The sequence below is a fragment of the Pseudoliparis swirei genome, chromosome 23 (assembly GCF_029220125.1).
Source record: "Pseudoliparis swirei isolate HS2019 ecotype Mariana Trench chromosome 23, NWPU_hadal_v1, whole genome shotgun sequence".
NCBI lineage: Eukaryota > Metazoa > Chordata > Actinopteri > Perciformes > Liparidae > Pseudoliparis > Pseudoliparis swirei.
The window spans coordinates 1,732,674-1,754,324 of NC_079410.1; the positions used below are offsets into that span (position 1 = coordinate 1,732,674).

Here is a 21,651-nt window from a genome sequence, read left to right on the forward strand (position 1 = left end):
TTCATGCTGTTAGCTTGTTAGCTTCATGCTGTTAGCGAGTTAGCTTCATGCTGTTAGCGAGTTAGCTCCATGCTGTTAGCTCGTTAGCTTCATGATGTTAGCTAGTTAGCTTCATGCTGTTAGCTCGTTAGCTTCATGCTGTTAGCTAGTTAGCTCGTTAGCTTCATGCTGTTAGCTAGTTAGCTCGTTAGCTTCATGCTGTTAGCTAGTTAGCTTCACCCAGTGAAAATTATAGAAAAATGGATCGCTAAACAAATAATAGAATTCCTTAATAATGGTCAAACCCCCCTGCACCCCATGCAGTTTGGTTTTCGACCGCATCATTCCACGGAATCTGCACTGGTTATGCTCATGGAGAAATAAAAAAGTTTATTAGATAAGAAGAGCTGCGTAGGTGCTGTATTTTTAGATTTAAAAAGAGCGTTCGATACAGTTAACCATGATGTGCTACTAAGCAAACTGTTAGGCTTTAACTTCTCTGATCAAGCCATCAAATGGTTTGGATCTTATTTATCCCATAGAGAACAATGTACTGTGGTTGATGGTGTCAGCTCCTCTTACCTGGGCTGCCAGTAGGGGTCCCCAAGGATCCATACTGGCGCCCATTTATTCTCTCTTATATTAATGACACCTGACTGTAGCTTCAAAGTGGATGTTCAGCTGTATGCTGATGACACGGTCATTTTTACGGTGGCCAAAAATAGTGAGGAGGCAGCACAGGTGCTCTCTACTGCTCTGAGTCATATTCAAGGCTGGCTCACCAGGTCCTGTCTCTCATTGAACACGAAAAAACAGTGTGTATGTTCTTTCTAAGCAATCCTCAACTGTTGCACATTCTAATGTTTTTGGGAACTGAGAAACTGAATGTTGTTAATAAGTTCAAATACTTAGGCATTATGCTTGATTCCACACTCTCCTTTAGGAGCCATGTTAAAATGATGTCGAAAACCATAAACTTCCATATACATAATTTTAAACAAATAAGAAACTCTCTATCGACTAATGCCGCTTTGCTGTTTTTACATTCTATGATACTCTCACGTGTGAGTTACTGCTTAACCAGTTGGTCTATGACAAGCTCAATAGTTATTAAACCGGTCGAACTACTCTATAAAAAAGCATTGAAAATACTGGATAAAAAACCATTTAAGTATCATCATTGCTATATTTTAACCAAATACAAAATGTTAAGTTTTAATAATTTTAGAAAATTCACTTCGGCCTGTTTGATTTTCAAAATACTAAATGGCCTAGCGCCACCCCCCCTTAAAACCTTTATCAAACATCGATCTATTAACTCCACTCTGTCCACCAGAGCTGTCACAAACAGGGACTGTGAGGTCCCATTTAGAAAAACCCTGTTTGGGCAAAATGTGCTGTCCTTCAAAGGATGCATGATGTGGAACAGCCGACCTCCTTCTATAAGGGAAAGCCCCAGCCTGGTCACCTTCACAGGCCACCTGAAGGCATGGCTCAGACTTCATCAGCCCTGTGACCATTAGAGTTAATCCGCACGGTATCCAAATGTCTTGCATGCACCTTTTTATTAATCTTTTTTTCTTCTTTTGTATTACTGTACTGTCATGTGTGAAGTGATGTGTGCTTTCCATTTCACTCTGCTTGCATTCTTAAATTACATCAACCTGCCAAGGGACTACAGATGGAAACTAGCCTCCCGGCTATAATCTGGCATATTTACATGTACATTGTACTGTCAATCAATATGCACTGTCCCTTATTCTCTAAATAAATAAATAAATAAAATATAGTAACGAAGTATTTCTACTTCGTTACTATACACCACTGGGTACATGTAGTACTTGTTGCTGTACTCCCTCTCAGAGGCTTCTAGAACTCACCGATCACGTTGGGGACGAAGAGGAAGACGTTTTCTCGGGACATTGTGAGGAAGGCTCCTTGTCTGACGCTCAAAGACGTTTTGATTGATGACTTTCTTCCTGGAGATAAACGTCAAGTTACGGCTTCCAAGTAACGAGAACACGACTTCCGCTCATCTTCCAAAGTAAAAGCGGTATATATTCAACAAATGTGTTTTATGTTCATCAATCGAATAATAAATAAATATGTTTGCGCTCCACGAAAAATGTCAACCTTTTCAGCAGGCTCAGTTTAATTTTGATTAATTTTAACACTGCACATGGTGTTGATTTTATTTCTTCTGGCATTCGTTGTCTTTTACTTTGAAAGACGTAATCTCTGTTTCCTGTCTGCCGCATGTACCGCCCCTTTAAGAACATTCTGCAACAAGACAAAACAAGTCCCAAAAGCTACAAGTACTTCTGACAGTACCACAGTGTACAACTACTAATACCACAGTACTCATACTACATTACTAATACAACAGAACTAATACCACAGTGTACAACTACTAATACCACAGTACTCATACAACAGTACTAATACCACAGTGTACAACTACTAATACCACAGTACTCATACTACATTACTAATACAACAGTACGTATACCACAGTGTACAACTACTAATACCACAGTACTCATACTGCATTACTAATACAACAGAACTAATACCACAGTGTAAAACTACTAATACCACAGTACTCATACAACAGTACTAATACCACAGTGTACAACTACTAATACCACAGTACTCATACTACATTACTAATACAACAGTACTTATACCACAGTGTAAAACTACTAATACCACAGTACTCATACTACATTACTAATACAACAGTACTTATACCACAGTGTAAAACTACTAATACCACAGTACTCATACTACATTACGAATACAACAGTACTTATACCACAGTGTACAACTACTAATACTACAGTAATAATATGTCCCAGTACTAATACCACAGTGTACAACTACTAATACCACAGTACTCATACTACATTACTAATACCACAGTGTACAACTACCAATACCACAGTACTTATACCACAGTGTACAACTACTAATACCACAGTACTCATACTACAGTACTAATACCCCAGTACTAATACCACAGTGTACAACTACTAATACCACAGTACTAATACTACAGTGTAAAAGTACACCTCAGGGATCAATGATCTGGTGATGTGGTTTCTGTAGATGGCATCCAATAACTCCTATTATCAGGCTGCTCCACTAGAAATCTTGTAGTACCACATTACCCCACTAGAGGGCTTGTAGTACCATATTGCCCCACTAGAGAGCTTGTAGTACCATATTACCCCACTAGAGAGCTTGTAGTACCATATTACCCCACTGGAGGGCTTGTAGTACCATATTGCCCCACTAGAGAGCTTTTAGTACCATGTTACCCCACTAGAGAGCTTGTAGTACCATGTTACCCCACTAGATAGCTTGTAGTACCATGTTACCCCACTAGAGAGCTTGCAGTACCATATTACTCCACAAGAGAGCTTGTAGTACCATGTTAACCCACTAGAGAGCTTGTAGTACCATATTACCCCACTAGAGAGCTTGTAGTACCATATTACTCCACTAGAGAGCTTGTAGTACCATGTTACCCCACTAGAGAGCTTGTAGTACCATATTACTCCACTAGAGAGCTTGTAGTACCATGTTGCCACTAGAGAGCTTGTTGTACCATGTTACTCCACTAGAGCTTGTGGTACCATGTTACCCCACTAGAGAGCTTGTAGTACCATGTTACCCACTAGAGAGCTTGTAGTACCATGTTGCCCACTAGAGAGCTTGTGGTACCATGTTGCCCACTAGAGAGCTTGTGGTACCATGTTACCCCACTAGAGGCTTGTAGTACCATATTACCCCACTAGAGGCTTGTGGTACCATGTTGCCCACTAGAGGCTTGTGGTACCATGTTACCCACTAGAGGCTTGTAGTACCATGTTGCCCCACTAGAGGCTTGTGGTACCATGTTACCCCACTAGAGGCTTGTGGTACCATATTACCCCACTAGAGAGCTTGTAGTACCATGTTGCCCCACTAGAGAGCTTGTAGTACCATGTTACCCACTAGAGGCTTGTGGTACCATGTTACCCCACTAGAGAGCTTGTAGTACCATGTTACCCCACTAGAGGCTTGTAGTACCATGTTGCCCCACTAGAGGCTTGTAGTACCATGTTACCCACTAGAGGCTTGTAGTACCATATTACCCCACTAGAGAGCTTGTAGTACCATGTTGCCCACTAGAGAGCTTGTAGTACCATGTTACCCCCACTAGAGGCTTGTAGTACCATGTTACCCCACTAGAGAGCTTGTGGTACCATGTTACCCACTAGAGGCTTGTGGTACCATGTTACCCCACTAGAGCTTGTAGTACCATGTTACCCCACTAGAGGCTTGTAGTACCATGTTGCCCCACTAGAGGCTTGTAGTACCATGTTACCCCACTAGAGGCTTGTGGTACCATGTTACCCCACTAGAGAGCTTGTGGTACCATGTTACCCCACTAGAGGCTTGTAGTACCATGTTACCCCACTAGAGGCTTGTAGTACCATGTTACCCCACTAGAGGGCTTGTGGTACCATGTTGTTACCCACTAGAGGCTTGTAGTACCATGTTGCCCCACTAGAGGCTTGTAGTACCATGTTGCCCACTAGAGGGCTTGTGGTACCATGTTACCCCACTAGAGGCTTGTAGTACCATGTTACCCCACTAGAGGGCTTGTAGTACCATGTTACCCCACTAGAGAGCTTGTGGTACCATGTTACCCCACTAGAGGCTTGTAGTACCATGTTACCCCACTAGAGAGCTTGTAGTACCATGTTACCCCACTAGAGGGCTTGTAGTACCATGTTACCCCACTGGAGGGCTTGTAGTACCATGTTGCCCCACTAGAGGCTTGTAGTACCATGTTACCCCACTAGAGAGCTTGTAGTACCATGTTACCCCACTAGAGGCTTGTGGTACCATGTTACCCCACTAGAGGCTTGTGGTACCATGTTGCCCCACTAGAGGCTTGTAGTACCATGTTACCCCACTAGAGGCTTGGTACCATGTTGCCCACTAGAGGCTTGTGGTACCATGTTGCCCCACTAGAGGCTTGTGGTACCATGTTACCCCACTAGAGAGCTTGTAGTACCATGTTACCCCACTAGAGGCTTGTGGTGCCATGTTGCCCACTAGAGGCTTGTGGTACCATGTTACCCCACTAGAGAGCTTGTAGTACCATGTTACCCCACTAGAGGCTTGTGTACCATGTTACCCCACTAGAGGCTTGTAGTACCATGTTACCCCACTAGAGAGCTTGTGGTACCATGTTACCCCACTAGAGGCTTGTAGTACCATGTTACCCCACTAGAGGCTTGTAGTACCATGTTACCCCACTAGAGGCTTGTAGTACCATGTTACCCCACTAGAGGCTTGTAGTGCCATGTTACCCACTAGAGCTTGTGGTACCATGTTGCCCACTAGAGGGCTTGTAGTACCATGTTACCCACTAGAGGCTTGTAGTACCATGTTGCCCCACTAGAGGCTTGGTACCATGTTACCCACTAGAGGCTTGTAGTACCATGTTGCCCCACTAGAGGCTTGTAGTACCATGTTACCCCACTAGAGGCTTGTAGTACCATGTTACCCCACTAGAGGCTTGTAGTACCATGTTACCCCACTAGAGGCTTGTAGTACCATGTTGCCCACTAGAGGCTTGTAGTACCATGTTGCCCCACTAGAGAGCTTGTAGTACCATGTTACCCCACTAGAGGGCTTGGGGTACCATGTTACCCCACTAGAGAGCTTGTAGTACCATGTTACCCACTAGAGGCTTGTGGTACCATGTTACCCCACTAGAGGCTTGTAGTACCATGTTTCCCCACTAGAGGGCTTGTGGTACCATGTTGCCCACTAGAGAGCTTGTAGTACCATGTTACCCCACTAGAGCTTGTGGTACCATGTTACCCCACTAGAGGGCTTGTAGTACCATGTTGCCCACTAGAGGCTTGTAGTACCATGTTACCCCACTGGAGAGCTTGTGGTACCATGTTACCCCACTAGAGGCTTGTAGTACCATGTTACCCCACTAGAGGCTTGTAGTACCATGTTACCCCACTAGAGAGCTTGTGGTACCATGTTACCCACTAGAGAGCTTGTGGTACCATGTTACCCCACTAGAGGCTTGTAGTACCATGTTACTCCACTAGAGAGCTTGTAGTACCATGTTACCCCACTAGAGGGCTTGTAGTACCATGTTACCCCACTAGAGGCTTGTAGTACCATGTTACCCACTAGAGGCTTGTAGTACCATGTTACCCCACTAGAGAGCTTGTGGTACCATGTTACCCACTAGAGGCTTGTGGTACCATGTTACCCCACTGAGAGCTTGTAGTACCATGTTACCCCACTACAGGGCTTGTAGCCATGTTACCCACTAGAGGCTTGTAGTACCATGTTACCCCACTAGAGAGCTTGTGGTACCATGTTACCCCACTAGAGCTTGTGGTACCATGTTGCCCACTAGAGGCTTGTAGTACCATGTTACCCCACTAGAGAGCTTGTAGTACCATGTTACCCCACTAGAGGCTTGTAGTACCATGTTGCCCCACTAGAGAGCTTGGTACCATGTTACCCCACTAGAGGGCTTATAGTACCATGTTACCCCACTAGAGCGCTTGTAGTACCATGTTGCCCCACTAGAGAGCTTGTAGTACCATGTTGCCCCACTAGAGAGCTTGTGGTACCATGTTGCCCACTAGAGGCTTGTAGTACCATGTTACCCCACTAGAGCTTGTGGTACCATGTTACCCCACTAGAGGCTTGTAGTACCATGTTACCCCACTAGAGAGCTTGTAGTACCATGTTACCCCACTAGAGAGCTTGTGGTACCATGTTACCCCACTAGAGGCTTTAGGTGCCATGTTACCCCACTAGAGAGCTTGTAGTACCATGTTACCCCACTAGAGAGCTTGTAGTACCATGTTACCCCACTAGAGGGCTTGTAGTACCATGTTACCCCACTAGAGCTTGTAGTACCATGTTACCCACTAGAGGGCTTGTAGTACCATGTTACCCCACTAGAGCTTGTAGTACCATGTTACCCCACTAGAGAGCTTGTAGTACCATGTTACCCCACTAGAGCTTGTAGTACCATATTACCCCACTAGAGAGCTTGTGCCATGTTACCCCACTAGAGGCTTGTAGTACCATGTTTGCCCACTAGAGAGCTTGTACCATGTTACCCCACTAGAGCTTGTAGTACCATGTTACCCACTAGAGGCTTGTGGTACCATGTTACCCCACTAGAGAGCTTGTAGTACCATGTTACCCCACTGAGAGCTTGTAGTACCATGTTACCCCACTAGAGAGCTTGTAGTACCATGTTACACCACTAGAGAGCTTGTAGTACCATGTTACCCCACTAGAGGGCTTGTAGTACCATGTTACCCCACTAGAGAGCTTGTAGTACCATGTTACCCCACTAGATCTTGTAGTACCATGTTACCCCACTAGAGAGCTTGTGGTACCATGTTACCCACTAGAGGGCTTGTAGTACCATGTTACCCCACTAGAGAGCTTGTGGTACCATGTTACCCCACTAGAGAGGTTGTAGTACCATGTTACCCACTAGAGGCTTGTAGTACCATGTTACCCCACTAGAGAGCTTGTGGTACCATGTTACGCCACTAGAGGGCGTGTAGTACCATGTTACCCCACTATAGAGCTTGTAGTACCATGTTACCCCACTAGAGCTTGTGGTACCATGTTGCCCACTAGAGGCTTGTGGTACCATGTTGCCCCACTAGAGGCTTGTAGTACCATGTTGCCCCACTAGAGAGCTTGTAGTACCATGTTACCCCACTAGAGGTACCATGTTACCCCACTAGAGGCTTGTGGTACCATGTTACCCCACTAGAGAGCTTGTAGTACCATGTTACCCCACTGAGGGCTTGTAGTACCATGTTACCCCACTAGAGAGCTTGTAGTACCATGTTACCCCACTAGAGAGCTTGTGGTACCATGTTACCCCACTAGAGGCTTGTAGTACCATGTTACCCCACTAGAGAGCTTGTGGTACCATGTTACCCCACTAGAGAGCTTGTAGTACCATGTTACCCACTAGAGAGCTTGTAGTACCATGTTACCCCACTAGAGAGCTTGTAGTACCATGTTACCCCACTAGAGGCTTGTAGTACCATGTTGCCCACTAGAGGCTTGTAGTACCATGTTACCCCACTAGAGGCTTGTAGTACCATGTTGCCCACTAGAGGCTTGTAGTACCATGTTACCCCACTAGAGGCTTGTAGTACCATGTTACCCCACTAGAGAGCTTGTGTACCATGTTACCCACTAGAGGGCTTGTAGTACCATGTTGCCCCACTAGAGGCTTGTGGTACCATGTTACCCCACTAGAGGCTTGTAGTACCATGTTACCCACTAGAGGCTTGTGAACCATGTTGCCCACTGGGAGGCTTGGTGCCATGTTGCCCACTAGAGGCTTGTAGTACCATATTGCCCCACTAGAGAGCTTGTAGTACCATGTTACCCCACTAGAGGCTTGTAGTACCATGTTACCCCACTAGAGGCTTGTAGTACCATGTTGCCCACTAGAGAGCTTGTAGTACCATGTTACCCACTAGAGAGCTTGTGGTACCATGTTACCCCACTAGAGAGCTTGTAGTACCATGTTGCCCACTAGAGAGCTTGTAGTACCATGTTACCCCACTAGAGAGCTTGTGGTACCATGTTACCCACTAGAGGCTTGTACCATGTTACCCCACTAGAGAGCTTGTAGTACCATGTTACCCCACTAGAGGCTTGTGGTACCATGTTACCCCACTAGAGCTTGTAGTACCATGTTGCCCACTAGAGGCTTGTAGTACCATGTTGCCCACTAGAGGCTTGTGGTACCATGTTACCCCACTAGAGGCTTGTAGTACCATGTTGCCCACTAGAGGCTTGTGGTACCATGTTACCCCACTAGAGGCTTGTGCCATGTTACCCACTAGAGAGCTTGTAGTACCATGTTACCCCACTAGAGAGCTTGTGGTACCATGTTACCCCACTAGAGGCTTGTAGTACCATGTTACCCCACTAGAGGCTTGTAGTACCATGTTACCCCACTAGAGAGCTTGTAGTACCATGTTACCCCACTAGAGAGCTTGTAGTACCATGTTACCCCACTAGAGTTCATGTTACCCCACTAGAGAGCTTGTAGTACCATGTTACCCCACTAGAGAGCTTGTAGTACCATGTTACCCCACTAGAGGCTTGTAGTACCATGTTGCCCCACTAGAGGCTTGTGGTACCATGTTGCCCCACTAGAGCTTGTGTAGTACCATGTTACCCCACTAGAGAGCTTGTAGTACCATGTTGCCCACTAGAGAGCTTGTAGTACCATGTTACTCCACTAGAGAGCTTGTGGTACCATGTTACCCCACTAGAGAGCTTGTGGTACCATGTTACCCCACTAGAGGCTTGTAGTACCATATTACCCCACTAGAGGCTTGTAGTACCATGTTACCCACTAGAGGGCTTGTAGTACCATGTTACCCCACTAGAGGCTTGTGGTACCATGTTGCCCCACTAGAGAGCTTGTAGTACCATGTTACCCCACTAGAGGCTTGTGTACCATGTTACCCCACTAGGGAGCTTGTAGTACCATGTTACCCCACTAGAGCATGTAGCACCATATTCCCTCACTAGAGAGCTTGTAGTACCATGTTACCCCACTAGAGGGCTTGTGTACCATGTTACCCCACTAGAGAGCTTGTAGTACCATGTTGCCCCACTAGAGAGCTTGTGGTACCATGTTACCCCACTAGAGGGCTTGTGGTACCATGTTACCCCACTAGAGGCTTGTAGTACCATGTTGCTCCACTAGAGAGCTTGTGCCATGTTGCCCACTAGAGAGCTTGTAGTGCCATATTACCCCACTAGAGGCTTGTGGTACCATGTTACCCCACTAGAGAGCTTGTAGTACCATATTACCCCACTAGAGGCTTGTGGTACCATGTTACCCCACTGAGAGCTTGTAGTACCATGTTACCCCACTAGAGGCTTGTAGTACCATGTTGCCCACTAGAGGCTTGTAGTACCATGTTACCCCACTAGAGCTTGTAGTACCATGTTACCCCACTAGAGGGCTTGTAGTACCATGTTACCCCACTAGAGCTTGTAGTACCATGTTACCCCACTAGAGGCTTGTGGTACCATGTTACCCGCTAGAGGCTTGTAGTACCATGTTACCCCACTAGAGAGCATGTAGTACCATGTTGCCCCACTAGAGGGCTTGTAGTACCATGTTGCCCCACTAGAGAGCGTGTAGTACCATGTTACCCCACTAAAAAGCTTGTAGTACCATGTTACCCCACTAGAGGGCTTGTAGTACCATGTTACCCCACTAGAGAGCTTGTAGTACCATGTTACCCCACTAGAGCTTGTAGTACCATGTTACCCCACTAGAGAGCTTGTAGTACCATGTTACCCCACTAGAGAGCTTGTAGTACCATGTTACCCCACTAGAGAGCTTGTAGTACCATGTTACCCCACTAGAGAGCTTGTAGTACCATGTTACCCCACTAGAGGCTTGTAGTACCATGTTACCCCACTAGAGAGCTTGTGGTACCATGTTCGCGCACTAGAGAGCTTGTAGTACGATGTTACCCCACTAGAGTGCTTGTAGTACCATGTTACCCCACTAGAGGCTTGTAGTACCATGTTACCCCACTAGAGAGCTTGTAGTACCATGTTACCCCACTAGAGAGCTTGTAGTACCATGTTACCCCACTAGAGAGCTTGCAGTACCATGTTGCCCCACTAGAGAGCTTGTAGTACCATGTTACCCCACTAGAGGTTTGTAGTACCATGTTACTCCACTAGAGAGCTTGTAGTACCATGTTACCCCACTAGAGAGCTTGTAGTACCATGTTACCCCACTAGAGGGCTTGTAGTACCATGTTACTCCACTAGAGAGCTTGTGCCATGTTACCCCACTAGAGAGCTTGTAGTACCATATTACCCCACTAGAGAGCTTGTAGTACCATGTTACTCCACTAGAGTTAATAAACAAACGAAAACAAAACAATTATATTTTTGTTCATTTATTTCTCCAAAAGTATTTTGTTACGTTTCTGTACAACTCGTTTCTCCTGCAAACATTTAGAACCTGAACATCTCAAACTCCACCTCCAGCTGTAAAGTGAAGTCCATCCATCACACTCTTCATAATCCTCACCATCGTCATCCTCCTCTTCATCATCTTTGAGGAACATTTTGGACTGACATTAAATGAAAGCAATGCATTTTGGGAAATTTGCTCATTTTTCCTTTTGCACTAATTTCGACACTTGTGTTTGGTTGTTGTTGTTGTTGTTTCTCTTCTGGATCACATTGGCTTGAATGCGTCAGTTTTCAAAAGGTCAAACTGCCCCTGAACGCACCACAGAGAAATAAAGAGCTGAAAAAATTTAATCAATATCTGTAAAACATTTTGTGAGCCAAACGATAAAAAATAAATGAATCAAAGATAAAACAAATGAAAACAAACTTTAAAGGGATCCAAAGAGCCAGAAGAGTCCAGAAATCCTGATGCCAGTGAACTGCTCACAGAAGAGGAGCTCTCGTGGTATACTGGAGCTGGAGCTCGTTGGCACGCGACAGATAAACAAAGTTTATTCTGTGAGAAAAAACACAAAATAAACTAGTTTCAGCTTCGGCTCGTTTCTCAAAACGTTGAGAAACTAAAACTAATTTGTTTTTATAAATAAACATAAAAGTTCTGCTCATAAAGTCCACAAAGTGTTCAGCATCAAAATGGCAAAAATTATAAAATAATGAATATTTATATATTTATTCTTAAAATCAAGATGTTTTGAGCGAATAAATACTAAAATAAAAAGGCCAAATTAAATGAGTATCTTCATGTAACTAAATTAAAGGAACAGTACACTTAATTCACAGAAATGTATGAAATAAATTATTAAAACTCAACTCACGATATTATAAGAAATGTAAATACATTTTAATTAAAAAAATGCTTTTTGTCTTTTTTCATTAAAATAAAAATTAAACAAAATATTGTGAATATAAAAATAAATAAAACGGTTTTAAATTAATGTCAAAATGAGCAGTTTTCATAATTTTAATCACGAGTTGTTGGTTCTTTTATAGTTTTTACACGACTTATATCCATAAAACTATTTATATCTTGATGTATTTAAATGATTTAATAGTGAACACTTTGCAGCTTCTCCTCAGCTTCATTTTTATTTTTATATATTTTTCTGCTGAAGAAATAAAGAAATGGCACAAAATATTAATCTTAATCTCGATTGACGCTCAACGTTTTAATACTGTCTCAAAACAAATTAAGCTAAAAGAGATAAGGTCGATGGCGGCCCAGAGCCTCCAGAGGCATGCTGGGAAACGTAGTCCTCCTCCTGTCTATCACAGTAACGCTGCTCTCATTCCGCCACCTAGTGGTCAGAAATGGAAACTACATCGTTTTAAAACATAAATCCTCCCGCGGCAGTGGAGGCAACAACAGTGACGTCATTGTTGTTGTTTCTCTAACACAGTCAACGTGTTGTCATGGTTATATAAATAGATAGTGTTCATGTCTTCATACAAATGTCTGTACAAACGTCCATGCAGCCGCTAGCGCATGTGAACGCACCACGACCGTCCTATCTACAGATGTGGGGGGGGGGGGGGGGCACACACACACATATGTTCACGCACACATGTACGTCCTCTCACTCTCACACACACATAATTGTCTTCTCTTAAAGGGACAGTCCGACATTTGACACGCCGGAATAAATTGATTCTTGATTATTGATTGACAGATTGGATTTATCCTTTTAAAGTAATTTTTCAATCACAGACTTTAAGAAAATGGAAATTTTTCACTATTTTCTGACATTTTATGGAATAAAAGAAACTTAAAGAATCTTTTTTTTCTTTAAAGAATCTTTTTGTACACGGTCTCCACCACAAAATATTAAGTAGTACTTCTCTCTGTGTACAAGTACACAGAGATGGAGGATCTTCTCTCTGTAAAAACTACTTTCTAATATTTCATCTTTTTGAGGATAAATGTTGGACCGGCCCTTTAAGAGGAGGATAAAGGGGCGGGGCATAAGAGGCGGCAGTGTTTCTTCACTTTACAGAATCTTATCACTACAAAATAAAAATAAACAGATAAAAAACAAACAAACAGGTTTTACAGTCGACTGTTATTTACAAACTTTACAGTGTGTTGTTGTTGTTGTTTAAAAGCGAGCGTCAGTTAAACCCTCGAACCCGGTGGCACAAAGTCAACCTCTAGTTTTTCTAAATTGTTCCTGTGCAACTCTAACAGTGAACTTATCAATAATAACAACAACAACAACAACAATAATAAAAAAAGAAAAATGGCTTCCTCTGTTTCTCTTTTGGAACGATTCGAAGTCCCGGAAGAGGAGGAGCAGGGGGAGGAGCCTCACGAGTAGGAGAGGTGCGACCCGTTGGAGATGTGGGAGGTGACCGACGTGCTCCGGCTCAGCCCCCCGTCGCTGCCCCCGCCCCCCCCCGGCCCCCCGGAGGCCGTCCTCCTCAGCGGCTGGGGGCTGTTCCTGAGGGCCATGAGGCCGGGGCCCCGGATGCTCAGGCCGCCGTAGCCTCCCTGAGACGAGGAGGAGGAGGAGGCGGAGGAGGGCGGGGAGGAGGAGGAGAGGGAGATCGGGGGAGGGGGAGGAGGAGGAGGCAGCAGAGCCAACGACTGGGAGGAGGCGTGTGTGGCCAGGTGGTGGTGGTGGGGGTAGTGGCCTCCTCCTCCACCTCCCCCCCCTGCTTCTCCTCCACCTCCCCCCCACTCCCGGGGGCGGTCCCGGCTGTCGTGGCTCTCGCGGTAGAGCTGCGGCGTGCTCTGGTGGTGCTGGTAGTGCTGAGGGAGGTAGTGCTGCTGCTGGGGCTGGTGGTGGTGGTGATGGGAGGAAGAGGAGGAGGCGGAGGAGTGAGCGGAGGAGGAGGAGGAGGAGGGCGGGTGGCTCCTGCTGCTCTTGTGCATCTCGCTGTCCCTGCCGAGGCCGTGGGAGGAGGTGATGGACTCGGCCCGCATGAAGCTCCCACCACCACCTCCTCCTCCTCCTCCTCCTCCTCCTCCTCCGTGGTTCTGGCTCCTCCACGAGGGCGTGGCCACCGAGTTCTGCACGCTGTGGCTCCAGTGGCTGCCGGAGCGCGGCACGGGCCTGGAGGGCCAGCCCCCGGAGCCGGAGGCGGGGCTTGGCGTGGGGTAACCCTGGCTGAAGGCCTCGGCCGGCACGCCGCTCAGCGCCATGTTGCTGAAGCCGAGCCGCATGCTCTCCGAGTCGAAGGCCTCGATCTCGTGGGCCTGGCGCTCCAGGAGCGTCCGGATGCGCTCCGAGCGCTCGTTCTGCAGGGAGAGCATCTCCTCCTCGATCTGAGGGAGGAGCGTCGGACCGTTAGACGACCGGGACAACTTTATTTTGAAAGACCCCAGAGAGGAGCTTTAATTTGAAGGACCCCGGAGGACCTTTACTCTGAAGGAGCCAGGAGGACCTTTACTCTGAAGGGCCCGGGGACCTTTACTCTGAAGGAGCCAGGAGGACCTTTACTCTGAAGGGCCCCGGGACCTTTACTCTGAAGGAGCCAGGAGGACCGTTACTCTGAAGCTGACCCAGTGACCTCTGGTCCGTGACCCAGTGATCTCTGGTCTGTGACCCTGTGACCTCTGATCCGTGACCCTGTGACCTCTGGTCCGTGACCTTGTGACCTCTGGTCTGTGACCCCGTGACCTCTGGTCTGTGACCCTGTGACCTCTGATCCGTGACCCTGTGACCTCTGGTCTGTGACCCTGTGACCTCTGATCCGTGACCCTGTGACCTCTGGTCTGTGACCCTGTGACCTTTGGTCTGTGACCCTGTGACCTCTGATCCGTGACCTTGTGACCTCTGGTCCGTGACCTTGTGACCTCTGGTCTGTGACCCCGTGACCTCTGGTCTGTGACCCTGTGACCTCTGATCCGTGACCCTGTGACCTCTGGTCTGTGACCCTGTGACCTCTGGTCCGTGACCCTGTGACCTCTGGTCTGTGACCCTGTGACCTCTGATCCGTGACCCTGTGACCTCTGGTCCGTGACCCTGTGACCTCTGGTCCGTGACCCCTGGCCCCGTGACCTCACCCGTTGCTCCAGCAGCGCGCGGCGGATGGAGACCCTCTGCTCCAGGTCCTTCACCTCCCTCTCGTGCTGCGAGTCCGTGTGGATCTTGATCTTGCTCTGATACGCGTTCAGCAGCTCCAGCTCCTGCTGCAGCTGCATCCGCAGCACCTGGTACTCCGCCTCCTGGGACTCGTCCAGACGCAGCTGTGGGAGGAGGAGGAGCAGAGGGTCAGAGAGGAGGAGCCTCGAGTCAGAGAGGAGGAGCCTCGAGTCAGAGAGGAGCAGTGACGAAGACGATGGAAGAACGAAGACCGGAAAATATGTGTGTGAAAAAGGTGCTACGTGTTGTTGTTGTTGTTGTTGTGGTGCGCGGCATGTCCTTGCCTTACTCACAGCCTGAGTGGACCCTATGTGTTGTTGTTGTTGTTGTGGTGCGCGGCGTGTCCTTGCCTTACTCACAGCCTGAGTGGACCCTATGTGTTGTTGTTGTGGTGCGCGGCGTGTCCTTGCCTTACTCACAGCCTGAGTGGACCCTATGTGTTGTTGTTGTTGTTGTGGTGCGCGGCGTGTCCTTGCCTTACTCACAGCCTGAGTGGACCCTATGTGTTGTTGTTGTGGTGCGCGGCGTGTCCTTGCCTTACTCACAGCCTGAGTGGACCCTATGTGTTGTTGTTGTTGTTGTGGTGCACGGCGTGTCCTTGCCTTACTCACAGCCTGAGTGGACAGCATGTCGTTGATGCTGTGGTCGTACTGCTCTGCCAGGATGGCCAGCTTCCTGGTCTGCTCCTCCTTGAGGCGTTTGAGGACCTCCTTGTGGTCGGACTTGGGAGTGCTCTCCAGCAGGTGGTTCCTCAGCGCCTTGTACTGCCGGGTCTGGATCTTGCAGGTCTCCTGGAACTGGCGCTTGATCTGCATCTCCTTGGACTGAGACCAGGTTTTGTGTTACAGCGGGCCGGGTGCCGGTCCGGTGGACCTGGACCTGGACCTGGACCCGGACTCACCTTCAGGCTCTTGGGCTGCTGCCGGACCTCCACCGTGTGCTTCTGCCGCAGCTCCTGCTCGCGCCGCTTGTTGTACTCCATCTGGTTGGTGAGCTCCGTCTGGTGCTGGGTCCGGATCAGGTCGGCCCGGGTCCGCTGGACCGAGCCCAGCTGGCGGAACTCCAGCTCCTGGGTCGACTCGTGGTGCCGCAGCAGCATGGCGCACTCCAGGTCCTTCTGGGTCTGCTTCTTGTTCAGGTCCTGGAGGAGGAGGAGGAGGAGTAGAGAGGAGAAGAGGAGAGGAGGGAGGGGGGGGGAAAGGAGAGGAGGTTAATAAATTCCACTTGTGTTTTCTTCTTCACTGAAGACGTGTTCTAGTTCTAGAGGACCTTTATTTTGAAAGAGCCTATAGAGAACCTTTATTTTGAAAGACCCCAGAAAGGACCTTTATTTTAAAGGACCCAGGGGGAACTTTACTCTGAAGGACCCTAAGGACCTTTACTCTGAAGGCCCTTTACTCTGAAGGCCCTTTCCTGTAAGGCCCTTTACTCTGAAGGCCCTTTCCTGTGAGCCCTTTACTCTGAAGGCCCTTTCCTGTAAGGCCCTTTACTCTGAAGGCCCTTTCCTGTGAGCCCTTTACTCTGAAGGCCCTTTCCTGTGAGCCCTTTACTCTGAAGGCCCTTTCCTGTGAGGCCCTTTCCTGTGAGCCCTTTACTCTGAAGGCCCTTTCCTGTGAGGCCCACCTCCCGCAGCAGGTCCTGCTCCAGGTCGTGGCGTGCCAGCAGCATCTTCCTCTTGTACTGGCGGCTCTGCAGCTCGTAGTACTGCCGCTGGCGCCGCAGAAGCCCCGCCTCCTCCTCCGCCTGCATCTGCTGCATGCACTCCTTCTGGCGCACCAGCCACTCCTGCTTCTCCCTCTTGGGCGTGGACTGGTTCTCGCTCAGCTCCTGTTCAGAAGGAGAACACACTGAGTCCCGGTCCGGGGAGGAGGAGGAGGAGGGGGGGGTGACCTCTGACCTCCTTCAGCTGGTCCTTGCGCTGGCGGTACTGGCGCTTCTGGGCCTCCAGGAGGCCGGTGAGCTCCTTCTTCTGCTGGCCCAGGATGTGCTGCTGGAACTTCTTCTCCTCCGCCAGCGCCGCCTTCACCTGAGGAGGTGAGCAGGAGCGATGCATTCAATTAAACAATGACAGTCTCGCGATGCGTTCAGGTACACGTTGCCGGTCTCGCGGTGCGTTCAGGTACACGATAACAGTCTCGCGATGCGTTCAGGTACACGTTATCAGTTTTGCGATGCATTCAGGTACATGTTGACGCCCTCATGGTGCGTTTAGGTCCACGATGACGCTATCGCGGTGCGTTCAGGTACACGATAACGGTCTCACGATGCGTTCAGGTAAACGATGACGCTCTCGCCGTGCGTTCAGGTACACGATGACACTCGCGGTGCGTTCAGGTACACGATAACGGTCTCGCGATGCGTTCAGGTAAACGATGACGCTCTCGCGGTGCATTCAGGTACACGATGACACTCTCGCGGTGCGTTCAGGTACACGATAACGGTCTCGCGATGCGTTCAGGTAAACGATGACGCTCTCGCGGTGCGTTCAGGTACACGATAACAGTCTCGCGATGCGTTCAGGTAAACGATGACGCTCTCGCGGTGCGTTCAGGTACACTCAAGTTTCAAGTTTTTATTGTCACATCCCCTTTTATACAAGTATAATCGGTTCGTGAAATTCTTATGTGCAAAACACCCGACAGCAGTAGCAGACTAAAAAAAGAATAAGAATGAGAATAAACTATACAATATCCACACAAAAAAAAGAAAGTATTAACAATATATATATAAAACAATGTAATAGAATATACATCATGGCAATATATATATATAAAACAATGTAATAAAATATACACTTTTTTTGAGACTATATATATATATATGTATATACATACAATATATATATACAATATATATATATATAAACAATGTAATAAAATATACACCATGGCCATAGATATTCACAGAATATGTTCTGGTGTGTAGTGTTAATGAGGGTCTCAGTCCTTGTTCAGCAGCCTGATGGCCTGACTGAAGAAGCTGTCCTCAGTCTGTTTGTCTTGACACTTGATACTGCGGTATCGCCTGCCTGACGGTAGAAGGGTGAACAGTTTGTGGCCGGGGGGGTTATTGTCTTTCATCATCCGTTTGGCCCTGTCCACGCACCGCTTGGTGTATATGTCCAGGATGGAGGAAGCTCACCTCCAACGATGTACTGTGCCGACCGCACCACCCTCTGTAGTGCCCTCGCTCCGGGGCGGTGCAGTTCCCGTACCAGACGGTGATGCAACCTGTCAGAACACTCTCGATGGTACTGGTGTAGAATGTTCTGAGGATGCGGGGGGCCATGTTGAATTTCCTCAGTCGCCTAAGGAAATACAGGCGTTGTTGGGCCCTTTTCACCACGTGAGTGGTGTGCGTGGTCCATGTGAGGTCCTCGGAGATGTGCACGCCGAGGAACTTGAAGCTGCTGACCCTCTACTGCAACTCCGTCTATGGAGATGGGGGTGTGCTCTCCTCTCCGCTTCCTGTAGTCCACGATCAGCTCCTTGGTCTTCTTGACGTTGAGGACGAGGCTGTTCTCCTGGCACCACTGTACCAGTGATCCAACCTCCTCCCTATAGGCTGTCTCGTCGTCGTCGGTAATCAGCCGGTCTCGCGATGCGTTCAGGTAAACGATGACGCTCTCACGGTGCGTTCAGGTACACGATAACGGTCTCGCCATGCGTTCAGGTAAACGATGACGCTCTCGCGGTGCGTTCAGGTACACGATAACAGTCTCGCGATGCATTCAGGTACACGTTGCCGCCCTCGGGGTGCATTCAGGTAAACGTTATCAGTTTCGCGATGCATTCAGGTACATGTTGACGCCCTCATGGTGCGTTTAGGTCCACGATGACGCTCTCGCGGTGCGTTCAGGTAAACGATGACGCTCTCGCGGTGCGTTCAGGTACACGATGACACTCTCGCGGTGCGTTCAGGTACACAATAACGGTCTTGCGATGCGTTCAGGAAAACGATGACGCTCTCGCAGTGCGTTCAGGTACACGATGACACTCTCGCGGTGCGTTCAGGTACACGATAACGGTCTCGCGATGCGTTCAGGTAAACGATGACGCTCTCGCGGTGCGTTCAGGTACACGATGACTCTCGCGGTGCGTTCAGGTACACGATAACGGTCTCGCGATGCGTTCAGGTAAACGATGACGCTCTCGCGGTGCGTTCAGGTACACGATAACAGTCTGGCGATGCATTCAGGTACACGTTGCCGCCCCCGCGGTGCGTTCTGGTAAACGATAACACTCTCGTGGTGCGTTCAGGTAAACGAGGACGCCCTCGCAGTGCTTTCAGGTAAATGATGACGCTCCCGCGGTGCGTTCAGGGACACGTTGCCGGCCCGCGGTGCGTTCAGGTACCTCCTTCTCCAGGACGGCCTGCTGCCTCTTGCCCAGCTTGTCGGCCTCCGAGGAGAAGCTGTTCCTCTGGGTCTCCAGCTCCTTGTCCAGCTTCAGCTGGTGCTCGTCCATCTCGGCCTTCAGCTTGTTCTCCAGCCCCATCAGCTGCTTCTGGTGCTGCCGGCGCATGCGCTTGTAGCCGGACATCTGCTCCCGCAGGGCCGAGCCCTGCTCGTGCTCCTGGATCTGACGGGTGACCTGGAGGAGGAGGAGCAGGAGGAGCAGGAGGAGGAGGAGGAAGATTTAAAGGGCCGGGACTTCTGCTAAAAACATCAACAAAGTCTTTCACGTCAAATCTGAGTCTGTGCGACGATGGTAAACGATAACACACTGCTGCTCCTCGAGGAGCAGGAAGAGGAGGAGTAGCAGGAGGAGCAGGAGGACTCACCAAGGAGGCGGTCCGGATGGTGGCGAAGTGGTCCCGGTTGCGATAATAAGCTCGACGGCGTCCGGCTGAAGGAGCCTGAGGCTGGTCCATCTCAGGCTGGTACGGGTCATCATAGATGTTATCCTGGCCCTGAGGAGGAGGAGAGAGAGGAGGAGGGAGAGGAGGAGGAGGAGTATGAGGAGGAGGAGGAGGGAGGAGGAGAGAGGAGGAGGAGGAGGAGTATGAGGAGGAAGAGAGAGAGGAGGAGGAGGAGGGAGAGGGAGGAGGGGGAGGAGGAGGGAGGAGGAGGAGAGAGAGGAGGAGGAGGAGGAGGGGGAGGAGGAGGAGGAGGAGGAGGAGGAGGAGGAGAGGGAGGAGGAGGAGGAGGAGGAGGAGGAGGAGGAGGAGGAGGAGGAGGAGAGAGGAGGAGAGAGGAGGAGGATGGAGGAGGAGGAGGAGGAGAGGAGGAGGAGAGGAGGAGGAGAGGAGGAGGAGAGAGAGGAGGAGGAGGAGGAGGAGGAGGAGGAGGAGGAGGAGGAGTATGAGGAGAGAGAGGAGGAGGAGTATGAGGAGGAGGAGGAGGGAGAGGAGGAGGAGGAGGGAGGGAGGAGGAGAGAGGAGGAGGAGGAGAGTTGAGGAGGAGCTTGTTGTTGTTGTTATGTGTGGTGGTAGTTGTTGTTGGTGTTGTTGTGGTGGTGGTAGTTGTTGTTGTTGTTGTTATGTGTGGTAGTAGTTGGTGTTGTTGTGGTGGTACCGTGGGCCGGTGGATGATGGAGCTGTTGGAGGTGACGGTGTGTGGTAGTAGTTGTTGTTGTGTTGTTGTTGTTGTGGTACCGTGGGCCGGTGGATGATGGAGCTGTTGGAGGTGACGGTGTGTGGTAGTAGTTGTTGTTGTGTTGTTGTTGTGGTGGTACCGTGGGCCGGTGGATGATGGAGCTGTTGGAGGTGTGTGGTAGTAGTTGTTGTTGTGTTGTTGTTGTGGTGGTACCGTGGGCCGGTGGATGATGGAGCTGTTGGAGGTGACGGTGTGTGGTAGTAGTTGTTGTTGTGTTGTTGTTGTGGTGGTACCGTGGGCCGGTGGATGATGGAGCTGTTGGAGGTGACGGTGTGTGGTAGTAGTTGTTGTTGTGTTGTTGTTGTGGTGGTACCGTGGGCCGGTGGATGATGGAGCTGTTGGAGGTGACGGTGTGTGGTAGTAGTTGTTGTTGTGTTGTTGTTGTTGTGGTGGTACCGTGGGCCGGTGGATGATGGAGCTGTTGGAGGTGACGGTGTGTGGTAGTAGTTGTTGTTGTGTTGTTGTTGTGGTGGTACCGTGGGCCGGTGGATGATGGAGCTGTTGGAGGTGACGTGTGTGGTAGTAGTTGTTGTTGTGTTGTTGTTGTGGTGGTACCGTGGGCCGGTGGATGATGGAGCTGTTGGAGGTGACGGTGTGTGGTAGTAGTTGTTGTTGTGTTGTTGTTGTGGTGGTACCGTGGGCCGGTGGATGATGGAGCTGTTGGAGGTGACGGTGTGTGGTAGTAGTTGTTGTTGTGTTGTTGTTGTTGTGGTACCGTGGGCCGGTGGATGATGGAGCTGTTGGAGGTGACGGTGTGTGGTAGTAGTTGTTGTTGTGTTGTTGTTGTGGTGGTACCGTGGGCCGGTGGATGATGGAGCTGTTGGAGGTGACGGTGTGTGGTAGTAGTTGTTGTTGTGTTGTTGTTGTGGTGGTACCGTGGGCCGGTGGATGATG

At 49.0% G+C, this 21,651-nt stretch overlaps 2 protein-coding genes across 3 annotated transcripts in view; both read right to left on the reverse strand.

The window, feature by feature from the left end:
* LOC130188660 (CDP-diacylglycerol--inositol 3-phosphatidyltransferase-like) overlaps positions 1-15,156 on the reverse strand; it is a 32,405-nt gene extending 17,249 nt beyond the window's left edge. Inside the window, exons 1-2 of the mRNA XM_056407075.1 lie at positions 15,083-15,156; positions 1,860-1,958 (exon numbers count right to left, since the gene is read on the reverse strand). Of these exons, the coding sequence (XP_056263050.1) occupies positions 1,860-1,902 (43 nt within the window). The 5' untranslated portion in view covers positions 1,903-1,958; positions 15,083-15,156. The remainder of the gene's footprint in view (positions 1-1,859; positions 1,959-15,082) is intronic.
* Positions 13,284-21,651, reverse strand: part of taok2a (TAO kinase 2a) — a 28,209-nt gene continuing 19,841 nt past the window's right edge. The window contains exons 13-20 of one of the 2 annotated variants that reach the window (XM_056407073.1): positions 19,944-20,072; positions 19,517-19,753; positions 17,059-17,187; positions 16,785-16,988; positions 16,063-16,302; positions 15,773-15,985; positions 15,083-15,265; positions 13,284-14,341 (exon numbers count right to left, since the gene is read on the reverse strand). In XM_056407073.1, coding sequence (XP_056263048.1) covers positions 13,382-14,341; positions 15,083-15,265; positions 15,773-15,985; positions 16,063-16,302; positions 16,785-16,988; positions 17,059-17,187; positions 19,517-19,753; positions 19,944-20,072 — 2,295 coding nt within the window. In that variant the 3' untranslated portion in view covers positions 13,284-13,381. Of the gene's footprint in view, positions 14,342-15,082; positions 15,266-15,763; positions 15,986-16,062; positions 16,303-16,784; positions 16,989-17,058; positions 17,188-19,516; positions 19,754-19,943; positions 20,073-21,651 lie in introns of both variants that reach the window. The other variant, XM_056407072.1, reaches the window with a different exon arrangement.